At 27.3% G+C, this 19,871-nt stretch overlaps 7 protein-coding genes across 12 annotated transcripts; 4 read left to right on the plus strand and 3 right to left on the minus strand.

Annotated features, from left to right (window-relative positions):
• The first annotated feature begins 1,466 nt into the window (after positions 1–1,466).
• On the plus strand, positions 1,467–6,198 carry cert (ceramide transfer protein). Its single transcript, XM_035887839.2, has 9 exons — positions 1,467–2,111; positions 2,544–2,886; positions 2,990–3,109; positions 3,285–3,522; positions 3,624–3,907; positions 4,476–4,643; positions 4,738–5,169; positions 5,251–5,383; positions 5,461–6,198. The coding sequence occupies exons 2-9, from the start codon at positions 2,620–2,622 to the stop codon at positions 5,586–5,588; spliced, it is 1,770 nt and encodes a 589-aa protein (XP_035743732.1). The 5' UTR covers positions 1,467–2,111; positions 2,544–2,619; the 3' UTR covers positions 5,589–6,198.
• Positions 6,199–6,348: 150 nt separating this feature from the next.
• On the minus strand, positions 6,349–11,104 carry Arp2 (Actin-related protein 2). 4 transcript variants are annotated; one of them, XM_035887842.2, is made up of 8 exons: positions 10,962–11,104; positions 10,590–10,700; positions 9,587–9,604; positions 8,907–8,986; positions 8,656–8,791; positions 8,164–8,523; positions 7,777–8,055; positions 6,352–7,653 (listed from the first exon to the last, which is right to left on the minus strand). In XM_035887842.2, the coding sequence occupies exons 1-8, from the start codon at positions 11,007–11,009 to the stop codon at positions 7,483–7,485; spliced, it is 1,203 nt and encodes a 400-aa protein (XP_035743735.1). In that variant the 5' UTR covers positions 11,010–11,104; the 3' UTR covers positions 6,352–7,482. The 4 variants fall into 4 exon arrangements, with proteins under 4 accessions (XP_035743737.1, XP_035743735.1, XP_035743733.1 ...); XM_035887840.2 differs by lacking the exon at positions 9,587–9,604 and adding an exon at positions 10,033–10,050 and having other exon boundaries at positions 6,353–7,653; XM_035887843.2 differs by lacking the exon at positions 9,587–9,604 and having other exon boundaries at positions 6,356–7,653.
• Positions 11,105–11,114: 10 nt separating this feature from the next.
• Positions 11,115–12,734, plus strand: purple (6-pyruvoyl tetrahydrobiopterin synthase purple). Its single transcript, XM_035887791.2, has 4 exons — positions 11,115–11,233; positions 11,930–12,067; positions 12,200–12,279; positions 12,375–12,734. Exons 2-4 carry the CDS (start codon positions 12,003–12,005, stop codon positions 12,650–12,652), a joined length of 423 nt encoding a protein of 140 aa, XP_035743684.1. The 5' UTR covers positions 11,115–11,233; positions 11,930–12,002; the 3' UTR covers positions 12,653–12,734.
• A 224-nt stretch (positions 12,735–12,958) lies between these two features.
• bwa (alkaline ceramidase) lies at positions 12,959–15,375 on the minus strand. 3 transcript variants are annotated; one of them, XM_085664672.1, is made up of 6 exons: positions 15,123–15,375; positions 14,832–14,997; positions 14,456–14,612; positions 14,132–14,369; positions 13,938–14,005; positions 12,959–13,847 (listed from the first exon to the last, which is right to left on the minus strand). In XM_085664672.1, the coding sequence occupies exons 2-6, from the start codon at positions 14,922–14,924 to the stop codon at positions 13,684–13,686; spliced, it is 720 nt and encodes a 239-aa protein (XP_085520798.1). In that variant the 5' UTR covers positions 14,925–14,997; positions 15,123–15,375; the 3' UTR covers positions 12,959–13,683. The 3 variants fall into 3 exon arrangements, with proteins under 3 accessions (XP_085520798.1, XP_035743767.1, XP_035743769.1); XM_035887874.2 differs by having other exon boundaries at positions 13,478–14,005; positions 15,123–15,374; XM_035887876.2 differs by having other exon boundaries at positions 13,478–14,005; positions 14,832–15,045; positions 15,123–15,374.
• Positions 15,376–15,547: 172 nt separating this feature from the next.
• SmD2 (small ribonucleoprotein particle protein SmD2) lies at positions 15,548–16,384 on the plus strand. Its single transcript, XM_035887878.2, has 3 exons — positions 15,548–15,702; positions 15,881–16,136; positions 16,206–16,384. Coding segments are annotated over exons 1-3 (363 nt in total). The 5' UTR covers positions 15,548–15,700; the 3' UTR covers positions 16,311–16,384.
• Positions 16,385–16,413: 29 nt separating this feature from the next.
• On the minus strand, positions 16,414–17,834 carry LOC118451400 (proteasome subunit alpha type-6-like). The gene is made up of 5 exons (XM_035887877.2): positions 17,604–17,834; positions 17,336–17,430; positions 17,166–17,247; positions 16,661–17,090; positions 16,414–16,575 (listed from the first exon to the last, which is right to left on the minus strand). Exons 1-5 carry the CDS (start codon positions 17,677–17,679, stop codon positions 16,518–16,520), a joined length of 741 nt encoding a protein of 246 aa, XP_035743770.1. The 5' UTR covers positions 17,680–17,834; the 3' UTR covers positions 16,414–16,517.
• Positions 17,835–18,166: 332 nt separating this feature from the next.
• Xpac (DNA repair protein complementing XP-A cells homolog Xpac) lies at positions 18,167–19,862 on the plus strand. The gene is made up of 5 exons (XM_035887993.2): positions 18,167–18,457; positions 18,685–18,796; positions 18,928–19,052; positions 19,160–19,436; positions 19,536–19,862. Exons 1-5 carry the CDS (start codon positions 18,300–18,302, stop codon positions 19,695–19,697), a joined length of 834 nt encoding a protein of 277 aa, XP_035743886.1. The 5' UTR covers positions 18,167–18,299; the 3' UTR covers positions 19,698–19,862.
• The last annotated feature ends 9 nt before the right edge of the window (positions 19,863–19,871 follow it).

Consider the following 19,871-nt stretch of genomic DNA (forward strand, 5'->3'; position numbering starts at 1 on the left):
GCGGGGCGGGAGGGCGGATTACCACGGCGGCGGAATTAAAGATTCGCAGTCGTGTTTCGCAGTTTTCGTTCGAGCGGCCCTGCATGCGAATCCCCGAGCGGGCATATTAGGTGGAGGTACGCAGTTAGGCAATAACCGCTGTCAATAGAAGCCAGCCTCTCCACCTCTTTCTCTCTCTCTTTCTCTCTCTCTATCTATCTCTATCTCTCTCTTTCTCTCTCTCTCTCTCTCTCTCTCTCTCTCTCTCTCTCTCTCTGTCTCTCTCTCTCTCTCTCTCTCTCTCTTCTGAAGTGGCCCCCACTCGAAAATGCTACTCGCTAAATTAGGTAGGTTATATGGGCTTCGTTTCATTTGCGAGCAAACTTTAATAAACGCTAAAATTGCGTAAAAGAGCAAGGTTTTCAGACGAACGAATCAGGGTCCCAGAGAGACGTTGGGGGAAAAGAGAGAGAGAGAGAGGACCCTGGGAAGCTTCTATCCTTCTCGCTTACTATACTCTACTACTACTCCTCTACTCCTACTCCTACTCTTACTACTCCACCTCCACCTCCTCCTCCTCTTCCTCCTCCTTTTCACTTCTCTCGGCACATTCACTACGCATACGTGCAGTCATGAAGCGGGTGACTCCAAACGATTTCCCCCTTACGGTTTTTCATTTCCTCCCGCAGCTTCGTGTCGATTTAAATCTTCGAAGGACCTTTCCTATTTCCTCTCTCTCTCTCTCTCTCTCTTTTTTTTAATCTAATCGATCGTACCTTCCATAGCTCCAGTACGACTCCATTTATATTTTACTTATATCTGTATGTCTGTGTGCGTATATATAGGTACATATGTATGTACTTATGTGTATAATGTATTCCATTTCAAACGGTTATTTTGAGGATTCATTTTTCATATGAGCCAGATAGAAAATTCATAATGCCGTAGGAAAAATATTCCAAGCTGATTAAATGACTAAACGATTTTACCTGTAATTCGTAATAGGAATATTATTCGTGTAAATAAATTATTCATTAGTGCGGAGCGATATTCATGTTAACGCACTTTCCTTTTTTATATATATAACGAAGTTGAGGAAACAAATAATAATACTTACCGTAAAGACGAAAAAAAGATTCATTATGTTGTTTGAGCAAATGGTTGTTTTAATTTATCTTTTATGGTTATATGAAAATAAAAGTTAATTAGTTTTTTTTGCTTATAAAATGAAGAAATGCGGCCATTTTAAATGTTTACGTAAACGCTACACGTGCTGCCACCTGATGAGAAATCTCTATATTAAAATCGCTTGCAATCGATTGTTCCAATTACGAGGATAAGTCGTCGATGAAGGACCGTCGATATAAAGAAAATGATAATAATAGTCTTTGATACGTATAAACAAAAGACAATGTAAACAATTCTTCCTATGCTCGTTCTGATCTCGACGATCAGTTTACTTTCGAACGTCGACGTGTGTACATCGTTTTCTAACAGATTATATCCATCTTCAGATAAAATTTATTCGTTGTTACCATTATAATAGATAATTATTTTTTCATAATAATTCATATATATTACTAATAGATGGATCTTCGTACGCGACAATCTCCACGTTATGAGATCCGACCAATCGATATTATTTTTGTTGTAAAATTAATTATATTAATTGTTAATATCGATCTAATTATCTGTATTTCGTAGTAATTTCGTTCTAAATTTCGTTATAAACAAAACGATAAGTAACGTTGATTTTCTAAATAAAAATTTCAACGATTCGGAGTCGATAAAATAGAACATGTAAATGAATTAATAGTACGATGATACGTACGGTAGTTTGGGACACCGTAGCCTAAGCAGTGATCAATCAAGTATTTCAAGAGCCCTGAGCATCACACACGTGTTTTTAAAATTATTAAACTATATTGTTATTTAGTAATCGTATATTATTTAATAATCGTGGTTCGAAGAAATCGTCATTCTTAATCAATAATTAATATCGTTCTCATGAATAACTTTTTCGTTTCTTTATAATCAATTTAAATATTCGTTGAGAATAAAATGTGAGAAAACACAATCAGCAAGTTTGCCTCGTAAATCATCTCGGTGGATTGGTGGTACATCTCAGACGAGTGAGTTGATTCTACCCAGTCTTGAAAAAAACTTATTTTAATTATCTCTGTTATCTAATGCTACGCATTAAACATGCATATATGTAATTGTGTTTATGAAGGAAAATTCGAACGTATTATATCAATGTGTGTTTGTGTTCTGATGATAAGAAAACGCCCTGTATTTGTCTAGTATAAGTAAAGATTAAGTATAGTCTGTGGTATGACGAAGTGTTGATTATTTATCTACGTTTATTCAGCAAAAAGTACGAACGATTAACCTTTCATATGATATGAATATTGAAGACGTATCGCATGAGGTTATGTTACGCGACAATTAATTTCAATTATGTTTTGAAACGTGTCCTATATCAAGATTGCTCAGTCATCTTATAATTTTGTACCTGTCAGTTAAGTAAACAGTCCGATTATATTTTTCCATTCGTTACGCAGTTTTAATAAAAATCACAATCTGGTATGTTGTGCCAATCCTAAATAACACGGTATTTGGTCCAATTCATTCCTGATAATGGCTGATGAAGTAGAGGCACTTCGCCTTAACAATGAAGAAATTGAATATATGGAAGCTGAGCTTGATGGCGATGAGGATGATGGTTCTGACGGAGTGGTAGTTCCAGAACTTCAGGGTACATTATCCAAATGGACAAATTACATACACGGCTGGCAAACAAGATTTATTGTTCTCAAGGATGGTACTTTATCTTATTATAAATCCGAACAAGATAGTGGATTTGGTTGTCGAGGTTCGATAAGTTTATATAAGGCTAATATCAAGGTAGGATATTATACGTATAAAGCTGTATATTGGACGTTATATTGTCCGAATTAATAGTAAATGCATCCATTAATTTATTTTGTATGTTGATTTAATTTAATAGGCACATGAATTTGATGAATGTAGATTTGACGTATCTGTTAATGATTGCTTAGTATGGTATTTGAGAGCAAGCAATCCTGAAGAAAAACAGAGATGGGTAGATGTTTTAAAGTCATATAAGGTAAATTTTTCAAAAGCATTTAGAAGCATATTTCTTTTTTTTAATTATGCTTTTCATTTATGTATCAATGTAATCATATATAAATGTAGTTATTATATAAATGGGTAAATACAATGTATGATTTGCCAATGCATGAATAAAATATCAATTTTCCATATATTTTTATTTTAAACAGTCAGAATCAGGCTATGGAAGTGAAAATAGTCTTAAACGTCATGGTAGTGCCATTTCCTTAGTGTCAAACACACAGTCTACTACAAGCGCTGGTAGTTTTACAAAGCGTGGTATTAGAGGTTTGAAAGAAAAATTAGCAGAAATAGAAACATTCAGAGACATTCTAATAAAGCAAATTGATACGTTACAAAAATATTTTGATAATTGTGCAGAAAATGCTAAAAATGCTTTCTCAAAAGGTATGACTTATTCTAAGATATTTTCTTATTATAGAAGCAGAAGAAAATAGGACAAATTCAAACTTGGATTGATGATTACTTTCTTTCGTAATGATTTACAGAAAATAAGATTGAAAAAAAATTTAATCCGGCTGAACAGTCAGTGGATTTTAAGGGTGAAGCAATTACATTTAAAGCAACAAGTGAAGGAGTCTTGGCGACGTTACAACACTGCATTGAGTTAATGATACAGCGTGAAGATGCATGGCGTCGTAGATGGGAAAAAGAAGTTGAAAAAAAGCGAAAATTACAAGAATTGTATAAAACCTTAAAAGATCAAATTACCATGCATCAAAGTGATTCTCCAAGACCTCGAGTTCTCATTCATGGAGGTCCAGATTATGAGGTTTGATTTTTATAATTATGTGATTTTTTAAGAAGATCTTCTGCTTACTAGGACATTAAATTTATCTTATTATTTAATTGTTGTTTTAAATTTGACACACAATCGTTTGTTTACATCCAAAGGTTGTTAGAACATGATTCGTTCATCTATTTATACTTGTGTCACATTATATACATATACATAACTATATATATACATATATATATATATATATGTATATATATATGTATATATATATGTATATATATATATATGTATATAGTTATGCTTCATTTGTTATTTTTGACAGATATTCTTTGTCCTGTCATTGTTCATTTCATTATATCATTTATATGAAAAGCTTTTATAGATGCTTATATTCCTTTTTCTAATAATTTCATTTATATTAGATATAAAAGCTTGTAGTAATTTAGGCATGACATTTGAGAAATGTGTTATTTTGAAGAAGTAAATAACAATCTTAATGTGAAATATCCATAGAGAAAATATATTTTAGATATAATAGATGTATATATCTTTTTGTCGGCTGTAATTATAAATGTTAATATAAAAAATTAACAATTTCAAGGAAGGTCCACACAGTGCTCTCTGCGATGAAGAATTTTATGACGCAGTAGAAACTGGTTTAGATAAAATCGATGAAGAGAATCAATTAAGAGATCGTTTGAAACAAAAATCTGTTACCATTTTAACTACACCTACTACATCAGCGGTAAAGCATAGGCTTTGGCCTGAGGTAATTAACTATTGTTCTAATTTGTTTGAATGAAAATATAAAGGATTTGCCTGCGTTCGTACGTGTAATAAAAAAAAAAAATCTATAATTATAGATAGAAAAAATAACTATGCAGCAGCTGCACTATGCTAGACTTGGCGTAGGAGGAGCAGGAGGATGGCAATTATTTGCTGAAGATGGTGATATGCGAATGTATAGACGCGAGGAGGAAGCCGATGGTTTGGTCGTAGATCCTCTTAAAGCTTGTCATGTTGTAAAAGGTGTAACCGGACATGAAGTCTGCGAAATATTCTTTGGTCCTGAATATAGAAGCGAATGGGAAGCTACGCTCGAAGATATGACTGTAATAGAAAATATCTCCAAGGATACTTTGGTATTTCTGCAGACACATAAACGAATTTGGCCTGCGAGCCAAAGGGATGCACTTTTCTGGTCCCATATACGTAGAGTAACAGATGATCAAGATCCAGATGCACATGATTTATGGATAGTATGCAACCACAGTACAGAATATTCCGATTATCCAGTTTGTATTCCAAACATCAATTATCAAACATTTTTATACATTTTTATACATTTAATAACACGAGTTAATTTTTTTATACAGTCAAATGTTGGTAAATGTGTGAGAGTTTACTTAACAGTATGTCTTGTATGTCAAACATTTATTGATCCTCCAAAAGATGAAGAAGAAATAAAACGGGATAATATAACTTGCAAAATAACATACTGTTCTGTCGGTATGCTATCTTTCATATTACGATACATATTTAGATGAACAAATTAACTATTAACTATAACCAAATATAAATTCTAGTAAATCCTGGTGGATGGGCACCAGCATCTGTCTTACGTGCAGTTTATAAGAGGGAGTATCCAAAGTTCCTTAAACGTTTCACCAATTTTTGTATTGAACAATGCAAAAATAAGCCAATTACATTCTGAATGTGATTTATAGGATTTAAAATTTTCTATAAAACTCCATCTTTACACTTCATTCAAGTGTCTTGGTAAGGTATTGTATCAAATCTGCAAATGTTGTAATTGCAGATATTTGTGAAGCACTTTTGGATTATTATAAAGTGTTTTGTATACTATTTTTTTTATTTGCTTAATATAATGTATCTATATACAGCTTAAGAAGAAAAAAAAATGAAACTATCATATTATCTCATCAATAATTTCCAGAGGTGTACAGAAATGTATACATTTAAAAAATCTACTGTATAACGCGCAGTATATAGTATAATACACCATTCAAAACTAAACTTTATGTCTTCACACAATAGCATAATTGCTTGTTGTTTCATTGTTATACAGAATGATATTGAAATCAAGTTGTACAAATTTAAACAAAATTAAATACATATACGTTTATCTACTGTTATGTCGTACCCATATGAATGCAAAATTGTATAATACAAATTAAATTGTTATTTTTATTTATACATAAAGGTGTACATAGATACACAATATAAAGGTCCCATATATGGCGTAACATAATAAAGACTGTTGTAGACTAATCTTAATTTGGTATTATTTTATGTTGCCATTGTATTAAAAGCTATGTATAAAGAAGTTAAAAATCATTTTCCTTGTATGTATTTCATTTCAACTATCATATATATATATATATATATATATATATTAGATAGAAAAAAAATATCTGCACAAATTGCACACATCTTCAATTAATTTCTAGGGTTTCAAAATTATTATGGAAGACTTTATAGGAAATACATTTATTTCTAAGAGTTATTTATTTAAATAACAATAAAAAAAATAAACACTGACATGTCATTTTTATAAATCTACTTTTTACAAGAACAACAATGACAATTTGCTTTGACAATCAAACAAACAAATTGCTTGACAATTTGTTGTGATACGGGTGTTGTTTGTTTTTTATAAGATGTGAAAAAATTTAAGAGAAAACATAAAAAACTCTCTCTCCTCTCTTCTCCTATATTTTTTATAAAATATTTAATATCTTAGAATAATTAAATTATTAAATGCATGATTTTATATCAACTATTGCTTAATTATAGTTTTATATTTTTTATATTATACAATATAAATCGCTAAATTAATTGATTTATCTATGTTTGTTTTCAAACTATGAATAAATTACTATGATGCATGTTGAAACACATAAATACTTGTGTTTTGTTATAAAAAAAAATGCTTTCCACTGTGAACCTTAAAAAGATAAATTAAATCAATGCCTATGTGTTTCTTTATCAATAACAATTTCAGCCATTGCACTGATTTTATCAAGTTCATTTTACTGAAGTTAGATCTATAGGAAACTGTTCTCTTTTCTTACTTATTATTTTGGCAGAGAAGCTATGGCTTCAACAATAAATGTAAAACTTTACTAAACAAAAAATGATATTTATAAAAGCTATATTTACAAAATTCGTTTTCTGGAATGCATATAAATAAGAGCTCCAGAGATACGGATTATTAAAATTTGTATACAGTATAAAATAACCATTTTGTGTGTTCCAAGTAAAAAATTTCTATATTTTAATGATCCTCTGATAATTATCGCATGTACTTAAAATAAAAATTCATTTATTCTTCGCATCCATATGAAGATCTTACAGTTGATTATATAGCTCTATTAATTGCACTAATCTGCATAACCAAAATAAATATTCTATTTGGCATGACATAGCCCTTACAGCAAACTCAAGCACTCTGTCTGTTTTATATCGTTCAAGTAATTTGTAGTCTGTAAAACAACTTGACTATTTTTCAATGGCATTTGCATCACTTTTAGTCTGAAAAAATTTACTTTGTTTCATGTTGCACCTTGTACTAACATAACATATCCTTAAGATTCATAGGATCCTAATTTTTTTAATACACTAAGACCTTTCTCTTCATATTCTTCTTTCGTTATCCATACAGAATCTCGATCCTTTGTTATTTCTGCTAATACAGCACCACCCATAAAAACCATATCTTTGCGTCGCGGTGAATCTTCGATTTTGATTTTGAATTTCTATATAAGAATAATATAAACTCTTTGGAGGAACCATATTCCATGCCATATTATCAGATGTAATAAAAATTAAACAAAAAAAATATATATATATATATGTATATAAATTTTTGATAAACTTACATTAAGTTTGGATGTATCATTTTTTAAAACTTTCTGCAAATAAAGTTGCTTGATCTCTCGTTCGAGTCTAGACGGAAGCCCTGGATACATTGTACTGCCACCGCTAAGAACGATATGCTTATATAGTTCACTTCTGATATCAATATCAGCTGCTTGAATTGTACTAAATACTAGCTCTGCAATTCCCAGAGCTTCAACATTTATTAAACGCGGTTGGAATAATGCTTCTGGTGCTGAAAATCTTTCACCACCTACTTTTATTACTCGACCATCTGGAAGCTTAAAAGAACTATTAACAATGATGAACGAAAAAGTACAAATTCTGAGTATTTGATGAGTAAAAAAAATTAAAATGTTGTATTTTACTATATAAATCATTATACTTACTGTATAAGATTCTACTAAAACAGTCGTTTCACGAGCTAATTTTTCTTCAGTTTCAATATTATATCCAATATAACATAATTTCTCTTTTAACATTCTTACTGTTTCAAAATCAGCAGAATGGTTGAAGGCATATCCACGTAATAAAAGTAATTTTATTAAATACATAGTAATGTCACGACCGGCAATATCTAATCGACGTGTTAAATGAGGCAAAGCATATTCTTCAAATACTGGACAAATATGTGTAACTCCATCACCAGAGTCTACCACAACACCACTAATCAATCCTTGAGCATACAATGTAAGTACAGCTTGTATTGCAATATATGTTCCAGCAAATCCATATTTTTCAAACATCACCTAAAAAAAGAAAAAAAAATGTATATATATATATAAAAGTTTTATCTAAATATAATTAAATAAGTAGTGAGCCTTGAAATAACAGAAGAAAAAAAATATATATATATATATACATATTAATATATATTTTACCTCGATCATTTTCTCTCTATTCGTGATAGGATTCATTGGTGGTTCAGTCAGCAAAATTTTACATTCTCTAGGATTAATGTTCATTTTTTCTTTTCCAAATGTATAATCCCAAACATGACACATGTCCTCCCAATTTCTAAAAAAGCATTACATTATTACATTGTTTAATTGAAGTTAAAAATGTGTTATATATATATATATATATATATATATATATATATATATATATATAATAAAATCTTTATACACACCTAACAATTCCATTTTGCATGGGATAACTAATTTCTAACATAGAACGAAGTTTACTTGCTTCATCTCCAACCATTAAGTCCTGTCATAATAATGCAATTATATATGATTAATAGTTTTCTCAATTAATAAGAGTATTAAAACTAAGATGCAAGGATCATTATTATTGTTGATATAAATAAAATTGAAAATTTGAGAGTATGAATGATCAAACATTGCACATATAGCACTTGTGGATGTTTGCTCACATATTATTGATATTTTATAATACAATATTCAGATTCAAACACTCATATAATCTTATTCATTTTTATATGCCTATAAATTGCCAATATAAGTTTATAACACTGATACTATTCTTAATATCCGATTAAAAATATTATTATATAAAATAAAAATTATTATAAATATTAAAGATATTTTTACAAATTTATTATGACTATAACATAGAAGAGAATTAAATGAATAATATAAATGGAATAAAAATTACTTAATTTGATTAAATTATGTTAAAATTTGAAGTATATAAGAAATTGTATTATTTCAATCGATTAGTTGACTATTAAAAACTACTTCTCCATTTATATTCTCTAAAAAAGAAACTATTATTTTAAAAATTATTTTATGATCAATCAATGAGAAATAGATGTACAAATTAGCATCAAAAATACATTAAACTTACAGGCATGTTAAGCACATCCTACGAGAGCAAATGTAAGCAGACAAACATATTAGATAATTTATCAAAAGCACAGTATATACAAACATACCCACGTACCAAAAATGGGCTAAAAAAAAAACCTATAACAAACATTTTCTATCTCTTCTTTCAATAAATGAAAACAAGCAAAAGACTTTTGATGGCATCGAATTGATTGATGCATAGACAATTACAATTTTGTTTTTGACAATGTCGAAGTATATTAAATATTATAATAATGATATAGATAATAATAATCTTACATTTGTGATATACATTCCTTTTTCAAAGTTTTGTTAATAAAAGTCAATTTTTGTTAATAAGTCAAACTCTTACATTTATATTTATGTCAGTAGAAAAATATAAATAAGCTTTTAAACAATCTCTATTCATTGAGCCACACAGGGTAACATTATAAATTGACTTACACGAACACAATATTCTTGCTGAAAATATAATTTTTATATTAATAACTTTACTTATTATTATATAAATATATTTTCCAAAACTTAATGATTAATTTTTCTATAGTATTACAAAAAAAAAAAAAAAAAAAGAATATTAATGTCTATTTGCTTGTAACTTTGTAAGGATAAATAATTAGAGACAATAGAATAACTAGTACTTTATAAAAATAATAGTACATTTATTCCATTAACATTGATATAAAAAGAAGAAATCTAGAATATGTTCTTATGTTTTACCATAATAATTGTTAATCAATTTATCATTTTAATTATATCTCCTTAAGGATAAATAGTGTCTATTGTTTTTAATATAGATAATATTTTTTTAATATAGATGAACAGAAAATAATAAAAGAAATAAGAAACGGAAAAAGGGAATAAATAAATTTATTATAATCGCTTCCAATAAAAGCTGATTATAAATCATACATATATATATATATATATATATATATATATATATAATTTTTTTTCTTTTATATTATGCAAGTTATTATAAACAATAATAAAATATGTACCTTCACGTCGATGTCTCCTATCTTATTAACAGCCCTTATGATTGGACGTCCAACTATCGAAGGAAATATATGTGCAGGAAAATTTGCTCCCGCATATCCGCATTTGACGAACTGAAAATAAATTAAATTAATAATAATAGATATTGAAACAAGTATATAGAAATAATTTATATTGAATTTTTCAAATGATATCTTAACACTTGACAAATAAGAAATACAAAGTAATCATATATTAATAACTATATATATATATATATATATATATATATATATATATATACATATATATATATATTGAAAAAGGTATTAAAAAAGGGACTCCAAATAATCTATATTAGAATAATTTACATCGTTATATATATATATGCTTACCCCCGTTCCATTATCACAGACAATAATCTTTCTTCCTTTGCTATCCATTTTATCAAATAAGAGTCGTATATGTTTCGCAACTCTTCACTTTCTATATTCAAATTATATTTATATCACACATTCCGTGAAATGACTAATTCTTACAGTTTATAGGGCGTTACCGGCATGACAGTATACAGAAAGGAAATGTTATTACTATAGACACAAATTTGGTGATAAATTTAAACAACAATAATTAATAGCACTAGCAATTGAAACTTATCTTCGAGCAGGTGAAAATGTGATTCGATTAATTGGAGATTTTTATCTTATCATGAAACAACTCATCGGTCTTAAACACAATCTTAAGCTCATATTGGATTAATAATGTGCACCAATATTGCACTATCGTAAAATAGTTGATTCCTTTAAAGTTTCATTTACAATGTACGATCGCGTATGCACGCTTAAACGCCATTGGCTACATTTTCTTCATTTTCTAATCGAATCATTGGCGGGAAATTTCGTTGAAAATTGGAGCAATTTAAATTATAGATTACGGGACATTTTTATATATATATATTTTTGTTTAAATATCTCTTAGAATTTTAAATTGATTTTTATAAAATTTTCATAGCAATACATATTTCTTATATCATTGAAAACATATTTTTTTTCATTTCTCTCTCTTTTTTTCTTTTCTTTTTTTATTCTTTCATTAAAATTTTTAATTTAAATTTAATATATAACATATCTAAACTTTTGATAAAGTAATCTTATATATTTCGCCGTAAAATTTCAATTGGTAATGATTTCGAATAACCATCCTTTACGAATGTAATAGATTTTATTAAAATGTTGTTACGACGATCTTCGTATTACATCGAATAGAATACTTTCAATAATTATCCTTGAGTTTTTCTAAGTAACCATTTTTTATGATTGAATGTTCATCAATATGGATTAATTTTTATTCTACGGTATTCCAGTTGTAAGCTTTTATAATACTATAATCGTATTCTAAGAGTCAACTAACAGTCAGCTATCAAGAAATTTATAAAAATGACTCATCCAATTGTTTATTTAACGAGAAAGGAATCAATATCTAGCTGTCATAGATTGCACAGGTACCAATAATTAATGTCTAAATGTATATGTGTATATATATATATATATGTATTATATTATAAGGTTAACAACAGTTAATAGTAGATATATCGTTTTTATGAAGGTATTAATTTTTTTTTTTATCATTATAGTTATAATCTGAGCGATGAAGAAAATAAAATGATATATGGAAAATGTAACAATTTTTGGGGACATGGACATAATTATATTGGTAATTAAGATATAAACATAATAAATTAATTTTTTATTATATAATAATAAATTAAAAATTATGAGCATTATTATAAAATTTTTAATTTATTGCAGTTGAAGTTACAGTCCGTGGACCATTAGATCCTATAACTGGTATGGTTATGAATATATCTGATTTAAAAAGGTACATGAAAAATGTATTAATGGATAGACTGGATCACAAAAATTTAGACAAAGATGTATATTATTTTAAAAATGTTGTATCGACCACTGAAAATTTAGCTATATATATTTATAATGAATTGAAAAAGGAATTGCCTAATCCAGATTTATTATATGAGGTAAAAATTCATGAGACCGATAATAATATTGTATATTATAGAGGAGAGTAAATAATATTTTTTTATGATAATACAAGGGACAAATAATATAACAATAATAAATAATATAAGGGACAAATATAATATAACAAAGAATTACTAATACTTCCATAAATAATGGAATATATGTTATCATATTTTTTTTCAGATAATTATATATTTTTATAAATTGTCTGTAATTATATATTTTTTATATCTCATAATTTTTATTATATTAAAATTTAACATACTTAATTTTTTTGGTTTATATATTTATTATAATCTTATTATAACACATGTATTATTTATATCATAAATTAATACATTGATACAAATCTTTATTTTATGTGTATATATATTCAAATATATATGCTTTTCCCTAGATTCTAAATACACAATCTTAGTATATACATATGTAAGTCCATATATATGTGTTTGTTATGCATATGTAGGATATACTTATATATAACTACAAAATATTTTGTTCTTTTCTTGCTCGAGAATATAATGTACTTTTAAAACATATAAAAACTTCCGATACTGTGGCCATGCAATTTTACAGAATACTGTATGATACATAATTAAATATCACCACATGTGTCAATATCATTACATGTATAAGTAAATTCCATTTACATATAAGACATTCAGTTTGAGACATATATTTTAATTTACAAAATAAAAAACTATGCCATTTACAAAATAATTCTTCATACCTATTTAGGATCAATTATCAATTAATATATATAAAATTTTATAAATAATCGTAAATTATATATGATAAAAGAGAATTTAAATAAAATTTTATTTTCAATTAAATTTGTAATAACTAATCGTAAAAAATAATTTCAATGACAAATATATCATTTCTTATATACTGCTCGGTATAACAATCTTACATTTAGCTCAAATATATAAGAACATATCTTTTATAAAATAGATATACAAAATATCTTATTAAGCACATCATTGTTTCAGTTTATTCTTTAATCTACTATTACTTTATTAATTTAATAATAAATGCACATTATAGCCTTATAGATATTTATAATATTCTAAATTAATTATATGTTGCTATTTGTATCAATTTTAACATAACTTTTAATTGTCACATATGGTATACCAAGTTCAAAATCATCTCTTGGCCAATATCGAAGTGTAGGCGATTGTTGTGGTCTTTCTTCCTTGACAGAAAAATAAGCAAAGAGTACTGCTGCTGTATAGCTTGCTATAAAAATGAATAGATGCCACAAAGCATGAAGATATGGGAAATTTAAATTCAGCCAAGTATCGCAGAATAAACGATCATTTAACCAACATGTAACAGCTAATATCCATACAGCGCCACAACGGAGACCTAATCTATACACCCTCATTGATGTCGTTCTTGGGGAGTGGAAGAAAAAAGAAGTATAGACAATTAGAAAAAAGTATAGATAAAAAGAAGTAAGATAATTAAAATAAACTGAATATTAAATATAATAAAAAAGTATGAACAAATATCAAGTATACCTTTTTAATTCTATTATCATAAAACCAAATGCAGGTATACCAAGACTCATTAAAGCAAATGCATTTAGTGCTGGATGTACTAATGCTAAACCAGTAGCTATTAAAGTCGGAAACGTAGCAAACATTGAAAAACGTTTTCTGTCATTTCGAAAAACATTTGGAAAATATCTTCTTGGGAAAAACATACAAAAACCTGCCATGTATACCCATAATATGGCTAACTCATCCAAAAGCTGGCCTGTAATAATAACAATTAACATTTATTCCAATTGATATATACATATATATATTATCTATCTTATTAATTTTTATTGCACATTTTACCTATTAGAGATAAAGTTGCATGAAAATAGGCACTACTCAGGCCCACTATCATAAGTAGAAACCATATTACATGAATTCCTGGATTTACAAATCTTCCATAATCACGAAAAAGATGCATGAGTACAGGTGGAAGTAATAAAAAAACTACATTGCTTAACTGAAACAAAAAAGTTTTTATATTCTTTATGTGTGTGTGTATGTGTGTGTGTGTGTGTGTACATATATAAAATAATTCTTTTATGATAAAAATGACAAAGGAAATATATCATGATGAAATGAATCATCCTTTCTTTGACATAAAGGTCTATAAAACTTATATATGGACAAAGAAAATTATTATTATAATAATATATCTTATATAAATTATATCACCAACCGTATTCATAAATTCTGCAATGCTGGGTGATATACTATAATTTCCCTCACACCAATCTATTGGAGAACTTCCAGCTTCAAAAGGTTTCCACATGTTGATATTCCTTTGTTTCCAAATAATCCTCAGTTCAATTGTGCAGATTTATAATCATTTATATATTTACATTCTATATAGATAAAATTTGTTATATTTATATTTTATATATCGTATAGCTCTAAAAGATAAGATAAATAATATAAAGAATGAAATAATTGAACGTGATAATGAAATTTATTTTAATAAAATATCTACCTGACATAAAGAGATCACAAAACGCAAACTCCGACTGAGCCGCATAAGCGGAACTTAACACATTTATATATGGATACTATGTCGTAAGAATTCGACGAACAATAATATACAAAAGATTCAACATTTTATTTCTTTAATTATTATATTTATTTTAAAAATCATAAAGAAATTAATAACAATAACAATAGTGTTTAGAGTTTTGCGATAATGACAAGAACTGTCAAAACTATCGAACTTTATTTATATAATGTGTGTGTGTATGTGTTATATATTATATGATCTCTTTCGCACAACTCTTTATTACATACACACATATGATAATCAACCAATGAGAGGTAAGAAACGATTTTCTTTTAAGTCTTATATACATGAAGGTGCATTGTAACAACGACATAACTTACATAGAAATAATTCTATATAGTCAATAGTCGAATAGTAGTCGGTCATAGTTGACTGTGAATTTGGATACGTTTAAACAACGCATAATGATATAAACGCATCGCCGTAAAGAAAGCAAGCAGTGTATTTTTTTTTGGAAATTTCTTCAATTATTAAAGTTTACGAAGATTCATTAAAAGATGTAAGTAATTTGTATCGATAAAAATCCATAAGAATTTAATTGAGAAAGTAAATTTTTGTTTTTGTTTTGTTCAAATAGGTTATATAGGTATTGCAAAACATAGTATGTTATATTGCAAAACATAGTATATATATGTCACGTGATAATATGTTTATTTATAATTTCATTTATTATTTAGGTCATCCTTAACAAAACCTAAGTCAGAAATGACACCAGAAGAATTAGCAAAGAGGGAAGAAGAAGAGTTTAATACCGGACCCCTTTCAGTACTAACTCAATCGGTAAAGAATAATACGCAAGTATTAATAAATTGTAGAAATAACAAAAAGTTACTCGGTAGAGTAAAGGCATTTGACAGACATTGTAATATGGTATTAGAGAATGTAAAAGAAATGTGGACCGAATTACCACGTACAGGCAAAGGAAAAAAGAAGGTAATTATTTTACATGTCACGTGTATTTTGTGATATCTATTAATTTCTTTGTATACTTAACATTTTTAGGCAAAACCAGTTAACAAGGATAGACTTATCACAAAAATGTTCCTCCGTGGAGACTCTGTCATTTTGGTTCTTAGAAATCCTTTGGCAACCGCCTCGGGCAAATAATTATTTAAGCATTACACAAATATATTAGATTTGGTAAAACAGAAAAATAAATGTTTTAATATAAATCACTCGGATATGATGTTTATTAAGTTACTGATAAACCTTATGTATCATTTTTTGACATACATTTATTCAGAATTTTATAAGTATTGAATAAAATCAATGAAGCCTTTTTAATGTATTTATTAAGAACCTTATGTAAAATCATCAATCTTTCTCAGCGATTGCTGTTAAATGCTTATCAATTTCTTGTTCTGTCAGTACACTATAAAAAAAAAAAAAAAAGAAAAACCACAGATTAATATTAAATTACATATTTTATATACTAGATTATTAAAATATATAATTACCGGAACTTAGGATTGTCTTTCGATACCACACCAACCTCAATCTCTGTTGGTTTAAAATCAACAGATAAAACCGTAGATAAACAAGTAATAGCTAATTGAATAGTTTCATCAAAATCGTAATTCTGTTTTTTCTTTAACTTTTTCTCTAGATAAGAATTAGCTTCTGTTTGTTTAGCGCCAACTGATATAGCTTTATATCCACAGAAATAACCAGCTGGATCAGCTTTATAAATACAAGGACCTTTTTCTCTATCATATGCAATAAGCATCATAGAACATCCCAATGGTCGCATTTCTGCATTTTGTGTATATACTTGACTGATGTCTGCAACACGCCGGCATAATGCATCTACGGGTATTTCATAACCATGTTTATATTTAAAATGAGCAGCTTCATATCTTGCTCGTTGTACTTGAGATTTACTATCCGCTGTAAAAAAAAAAAAAAATATCAGTTAATTATAATCTTCTTATAAGAAGAATATAAAAAATATGAATAACTTACCTATCATGCCTGTCATAACACAACCAATATGTTCTGTAAGCTGAAATACATGGGTAACACTAGAAGCATCTAACAACTTATCCTGTAATAAAAAGTTATACAAACATAGAATGAATAATTGCTCAAAGCTGATCTCTCATTGAAAATTTTTCTTAAAGAGGTTATCTTACAGGTACTTTCTTTTGTGTTGCAAAAACTGCAGTATCTACACCTTTTACAGCAACCGATGTTAGACCTCCTTGATTAATGGCTTTAAATGCATATTCTGTAAAAAGAGAAATTCATAAAATAATTATTAAATAAGTTTGAAAAATTCGAATACGCCATGTCATGATACAGTAATGTGAAAACTTGAAAATTTATATTTTAACTTTTATGAAAAGCATAATAAATTTAATGTGTATCATTATATTAAATAAAATATTTTTTATGACTTACCTACTTGATAAAGCCGACCTTCTGGCGAAAAAATCGTAATGTGTCTATCAAAGCCTGCACTGCTGCCTCGCGCCATGTTGCTAATGACAAAATTTCATGGATATATTCAATGAAACGTCAACTCATGCTACCAATCGTTCGTTCTGATCAATTTACATCGAATATTTATTATAATAATTATTCTTTTTAATTCATATTGTAATACATAACTAAAACTATTATTATACATTTTATTATTAAACTTTTGATTTGTTATAATTTGGAATTTAATGTAACTTCTAATTTGATTTAATTTTTGTCCATTAACTGTGAGCGCAATGAGCGTTAGATATATTAAATTATCTTTGAGCAAAAACAGTTTTTTATTTTTTTTTTTTTTTAAGATAATTGAAAATCCTAAAAAGTTGTAATTTTTTATATTTTATTTAAATTATTTTTTTTTTCCTTTGAAATTGTTCATTTAAATCTATCGAATAATTTCAACTTTCATCTCTACTTTATAATTTGTCCAAATATAATCTATCGCAGGATATTATTTTACCACGAGAGTTTTGATTCTCAAGTAGATAATATTGGCGCGTTCTACGTAATTCGTTCAGTGTATTAAACCTAAAGCATTAGGACGGGTTAGTGTTACGAACAGTATATTAACATTTAATAAGCCGTTTATTTTTGAAGAATTTTTAATGCAATAAAATGTCGATTGAAAATGCAAATAATAAAAGTAATTCCATTGAAAGTGAAGATGTATCATCCCAAATGAAACAGGAACTTAAGGATAGAGCTGAAAGAAACAGACAGAAGGCATTATTGTTAAAAAATTCTAAACTTGTAGCTCATCCATATGCAAAAGGGTATGCTTTTAATAATTAATATTAATTTAATTTAATTTAATTTAATTTAATAATTATAATTAATTTTATATTATAAATATAAATTAATAGAATCAAACAATGGTTAATTAATCTTTACAATTGATGTTTCATTTCATTTAAATTTGAATTAATATTTTTTTTCTACATTATCTTTGTTTATTAAATGTGACCTTTACTTACTTCGTTGTTATTTTGTCTTTGTAAAGTGAAAATGATGAATCTTCCAAGGGTAGAGCAATAAAGGTTCAAGGAAAACGTGTTGTTGATAGTGGAGGTGGATTTCTTATAGAAGAAAATGACGAATTGGAACAACAAATGGTAAACAATTTATAAATTAATAATGATCTATAAATTTTTATTTTGTTCAGGATTTTCTATTTTTTTCTTTTTTTACAATTACTCCGATTTAAAAATACATTGGAAATATCTTTGTTCTCTTTTTTTATTAGATAAACATCGTAACAGAACCTGCACCCTTTATCAGTTCATTACCTCATTGCAATGATTGTAATAAAGAATTTAAAGATTCTTATCTTCTTCAAACTTTTAATCTGGAAGTATGTGATGCATGCAGGTATGTAATATAACTAAATATTGAAATAAAAGATGTATTGTTATTATTATAAATATTTTAATCTTTTTTTTTTATTTTTCTTTTTTTATTTTATTTTTTTTTTTTAGGGATAGCGAGGACAAACATTCTCTGATCACCAAATCAGAAGCTAAACAAGAATATTTGTTAAGAGATTATGATTTTGATAAAAGAGAGCCAGCATTAAAGTATATCGTTAGAAAAAATCCTCATAATCCACGTTGGGGTGAAATGAAGTTATATTTACATTTACAAATAGAACAGAGAGCTTTAGAGGTTTGGGGCTCAGAAGAGAAATTGTTAGAAGAAAAAGAAAAACGTGATTTGAAGAAAGAGGAAACGAAAATAAAACATTTTAATAAAAAGGTAATTCTATTATAATAATACAAGACTTTTTTTTGTAAATTTATTTTAATTTAAGTGAAATATAAATAGTAATATTATATTAACGTTTACTTAATGTAGATTAAAAGACTGAGAATGCAAGTAAGAAGTTCTCTCTACAATAAAACGACAAAGGCCAATCACGTTCATGAATTTGGAGAGGAAATTTATAATGAGACTGATGATACATATTCCCATACATGTTTGTCATGTGGATATGACGAAATATATGAAAAAATGTAATGTATTACTTATGCTTTTATTATTAGGTCATTATTATACTATTATTTATATCGCATTAAGAAATATGGAAAAGAAACCAAAAATATCAATGGTATCAAACATTTTTATAAAAAAAAAAAATTAGTTCTAATATCATTTGTCCTGAAACGAGGAAATTACAAACATAAATAAATG

Source organism: Vespa mandarinia, chromosome 2 (genome assembly GCF_050613455.1).
Source record: "Vespa mandarinia isolate Hongniang chromosome 2, ASM5061345v1, whole genome shotgun sequence".
Classification (NCBI taxonomy): domain Eukaryota; kingdom Metazoa; phylum Arthropoda; class Insecta; order Hymenoptera; family Vespidae; genus Vespa; species Vespa mandarinia.

Coding starts and splice junctions, on each gene's coding strand:
- LOC118451400 (XM_035887877.2), bottom strand. CDS start 17,679: ATGGCGCGAGGCAGCAGTGCAGGCTTTGATAGACACATTACGATTTTT. Junction 17,431..17,603: donor AGGTCGGCTTTATCAAGTAG/GTAAGTCATAAA, acceptor CTCTTTTTACAG/AATATGCATTTAAAGCCATT. Junction 17,248..17,335: donor CAACACAAAAGAAAGTACCT/GTAAGATAACCT, acceptor TTTTTATTACAG/GATAAGTTGTTAGATGCTTC.
- Arp2 (XM_035887842.2), bottom strand. CDS start 11,009: ATGGATAGCAAAGGAAGAAAGATTATTGTCTGTGATAATGGAACGGGG. Junction 10,701..10,961: donor TCTGTGATAATGGAACGGGG/GTAAGCATATAT, acceptor ATTTATTTTCAG/TTCGTCAAATGCGGATATGC. Junction 8,792..8,906: donor ATGCAAAATGGAATTGTTAG/GTGTGTATAAAG, acceptor ATGCTTTTTTAG/AAATTGGGAGGACATGTGTC.
- cert (XM_035887839.2), top strand. CDS start 2,620: ATGGCTGATGAAGTAGAGGCACTTCGCCTTAACAATGAAGAAATTGAA. Junction 3,110..3,284: donor ATGTTTTAAAGTCATATAAG/GTAAATTTTTCA, acceptor TATTTTAAACAG/TCAGAATCAGGCTATGGAAG. Junction 5,170..5,250: donor CAGAATATTCCGATTATCCA/GTTTGTATTCCA, acceptor TTTTTTATACAG/TCAAATGTTGGTAAATGTGT.
- bwa (XM_035887874.2), bottom strand. CDS start 14,924: ATGTGGAAACCTTTTGAAGCTGGAAGTTCTCCAATAGATTGGTGTGAG. Junction 14,613..14,831: donor TTGCAGAATTTATGAATACG/GTTGGTGATATA, acceptor TTTTTGTTTCAG/TTAAGCAATGTAGTTTTTTT. Junction 14,006..14,131: donor ATGATAATAGAATTAAAAAG/GTATACTTGATA, acceptor CCACTCCCCAAG/AACGACATCAATGAGGGTGT.
- SmD2 (XM_035887878.2), top strand. Junction 16,137..16,205: donor CAGGCAAAGGAAAAAAGAAG/GTAATTATTTTA, acceptor TAACATTTTTAG/GCAAAACCAGTTAACAAGGA.
- purple (XM_035887791.2), top strand. CDS start 12,003: ATGACTCATCCAATTGTTTATTTAACGAGAAAGGAATCAATATCTAGC. Junction 12,068..12,199: donor AGCTGTCATAGATTGCACAG/GTACCAATAATT, acceptor TTATCATTATAG/TTATAATCTGAGCGATGAAG. Junction 12,280..12,374: donor ACATGGACATAATTATATTG/GTAATTAAGATA, acceptor AATTTATTGCAG/TTGAAGTTACAGTCCGTGGA.
- Xpac (XM_035887993.2), top strand. CDS start 18,300: ATGTCGATTGAAAATGCAAATAATAAAAGTAATTCCATTGAAAGTGAA. Junction 18,458..18,684: donor GCTCATCCATATGCAAAAGG/GTATGCTTTTAA, acceptor GTCTTTGTAAAG/TGAAAATGATGAATCTTCCA. Junction 19,437..19,535: donor TAAAACATTTTAATAAAAAG/GTAATTCTATTA, acceptor TACTTAATGTAG/ATTAAAAGACTGAGAATGCA.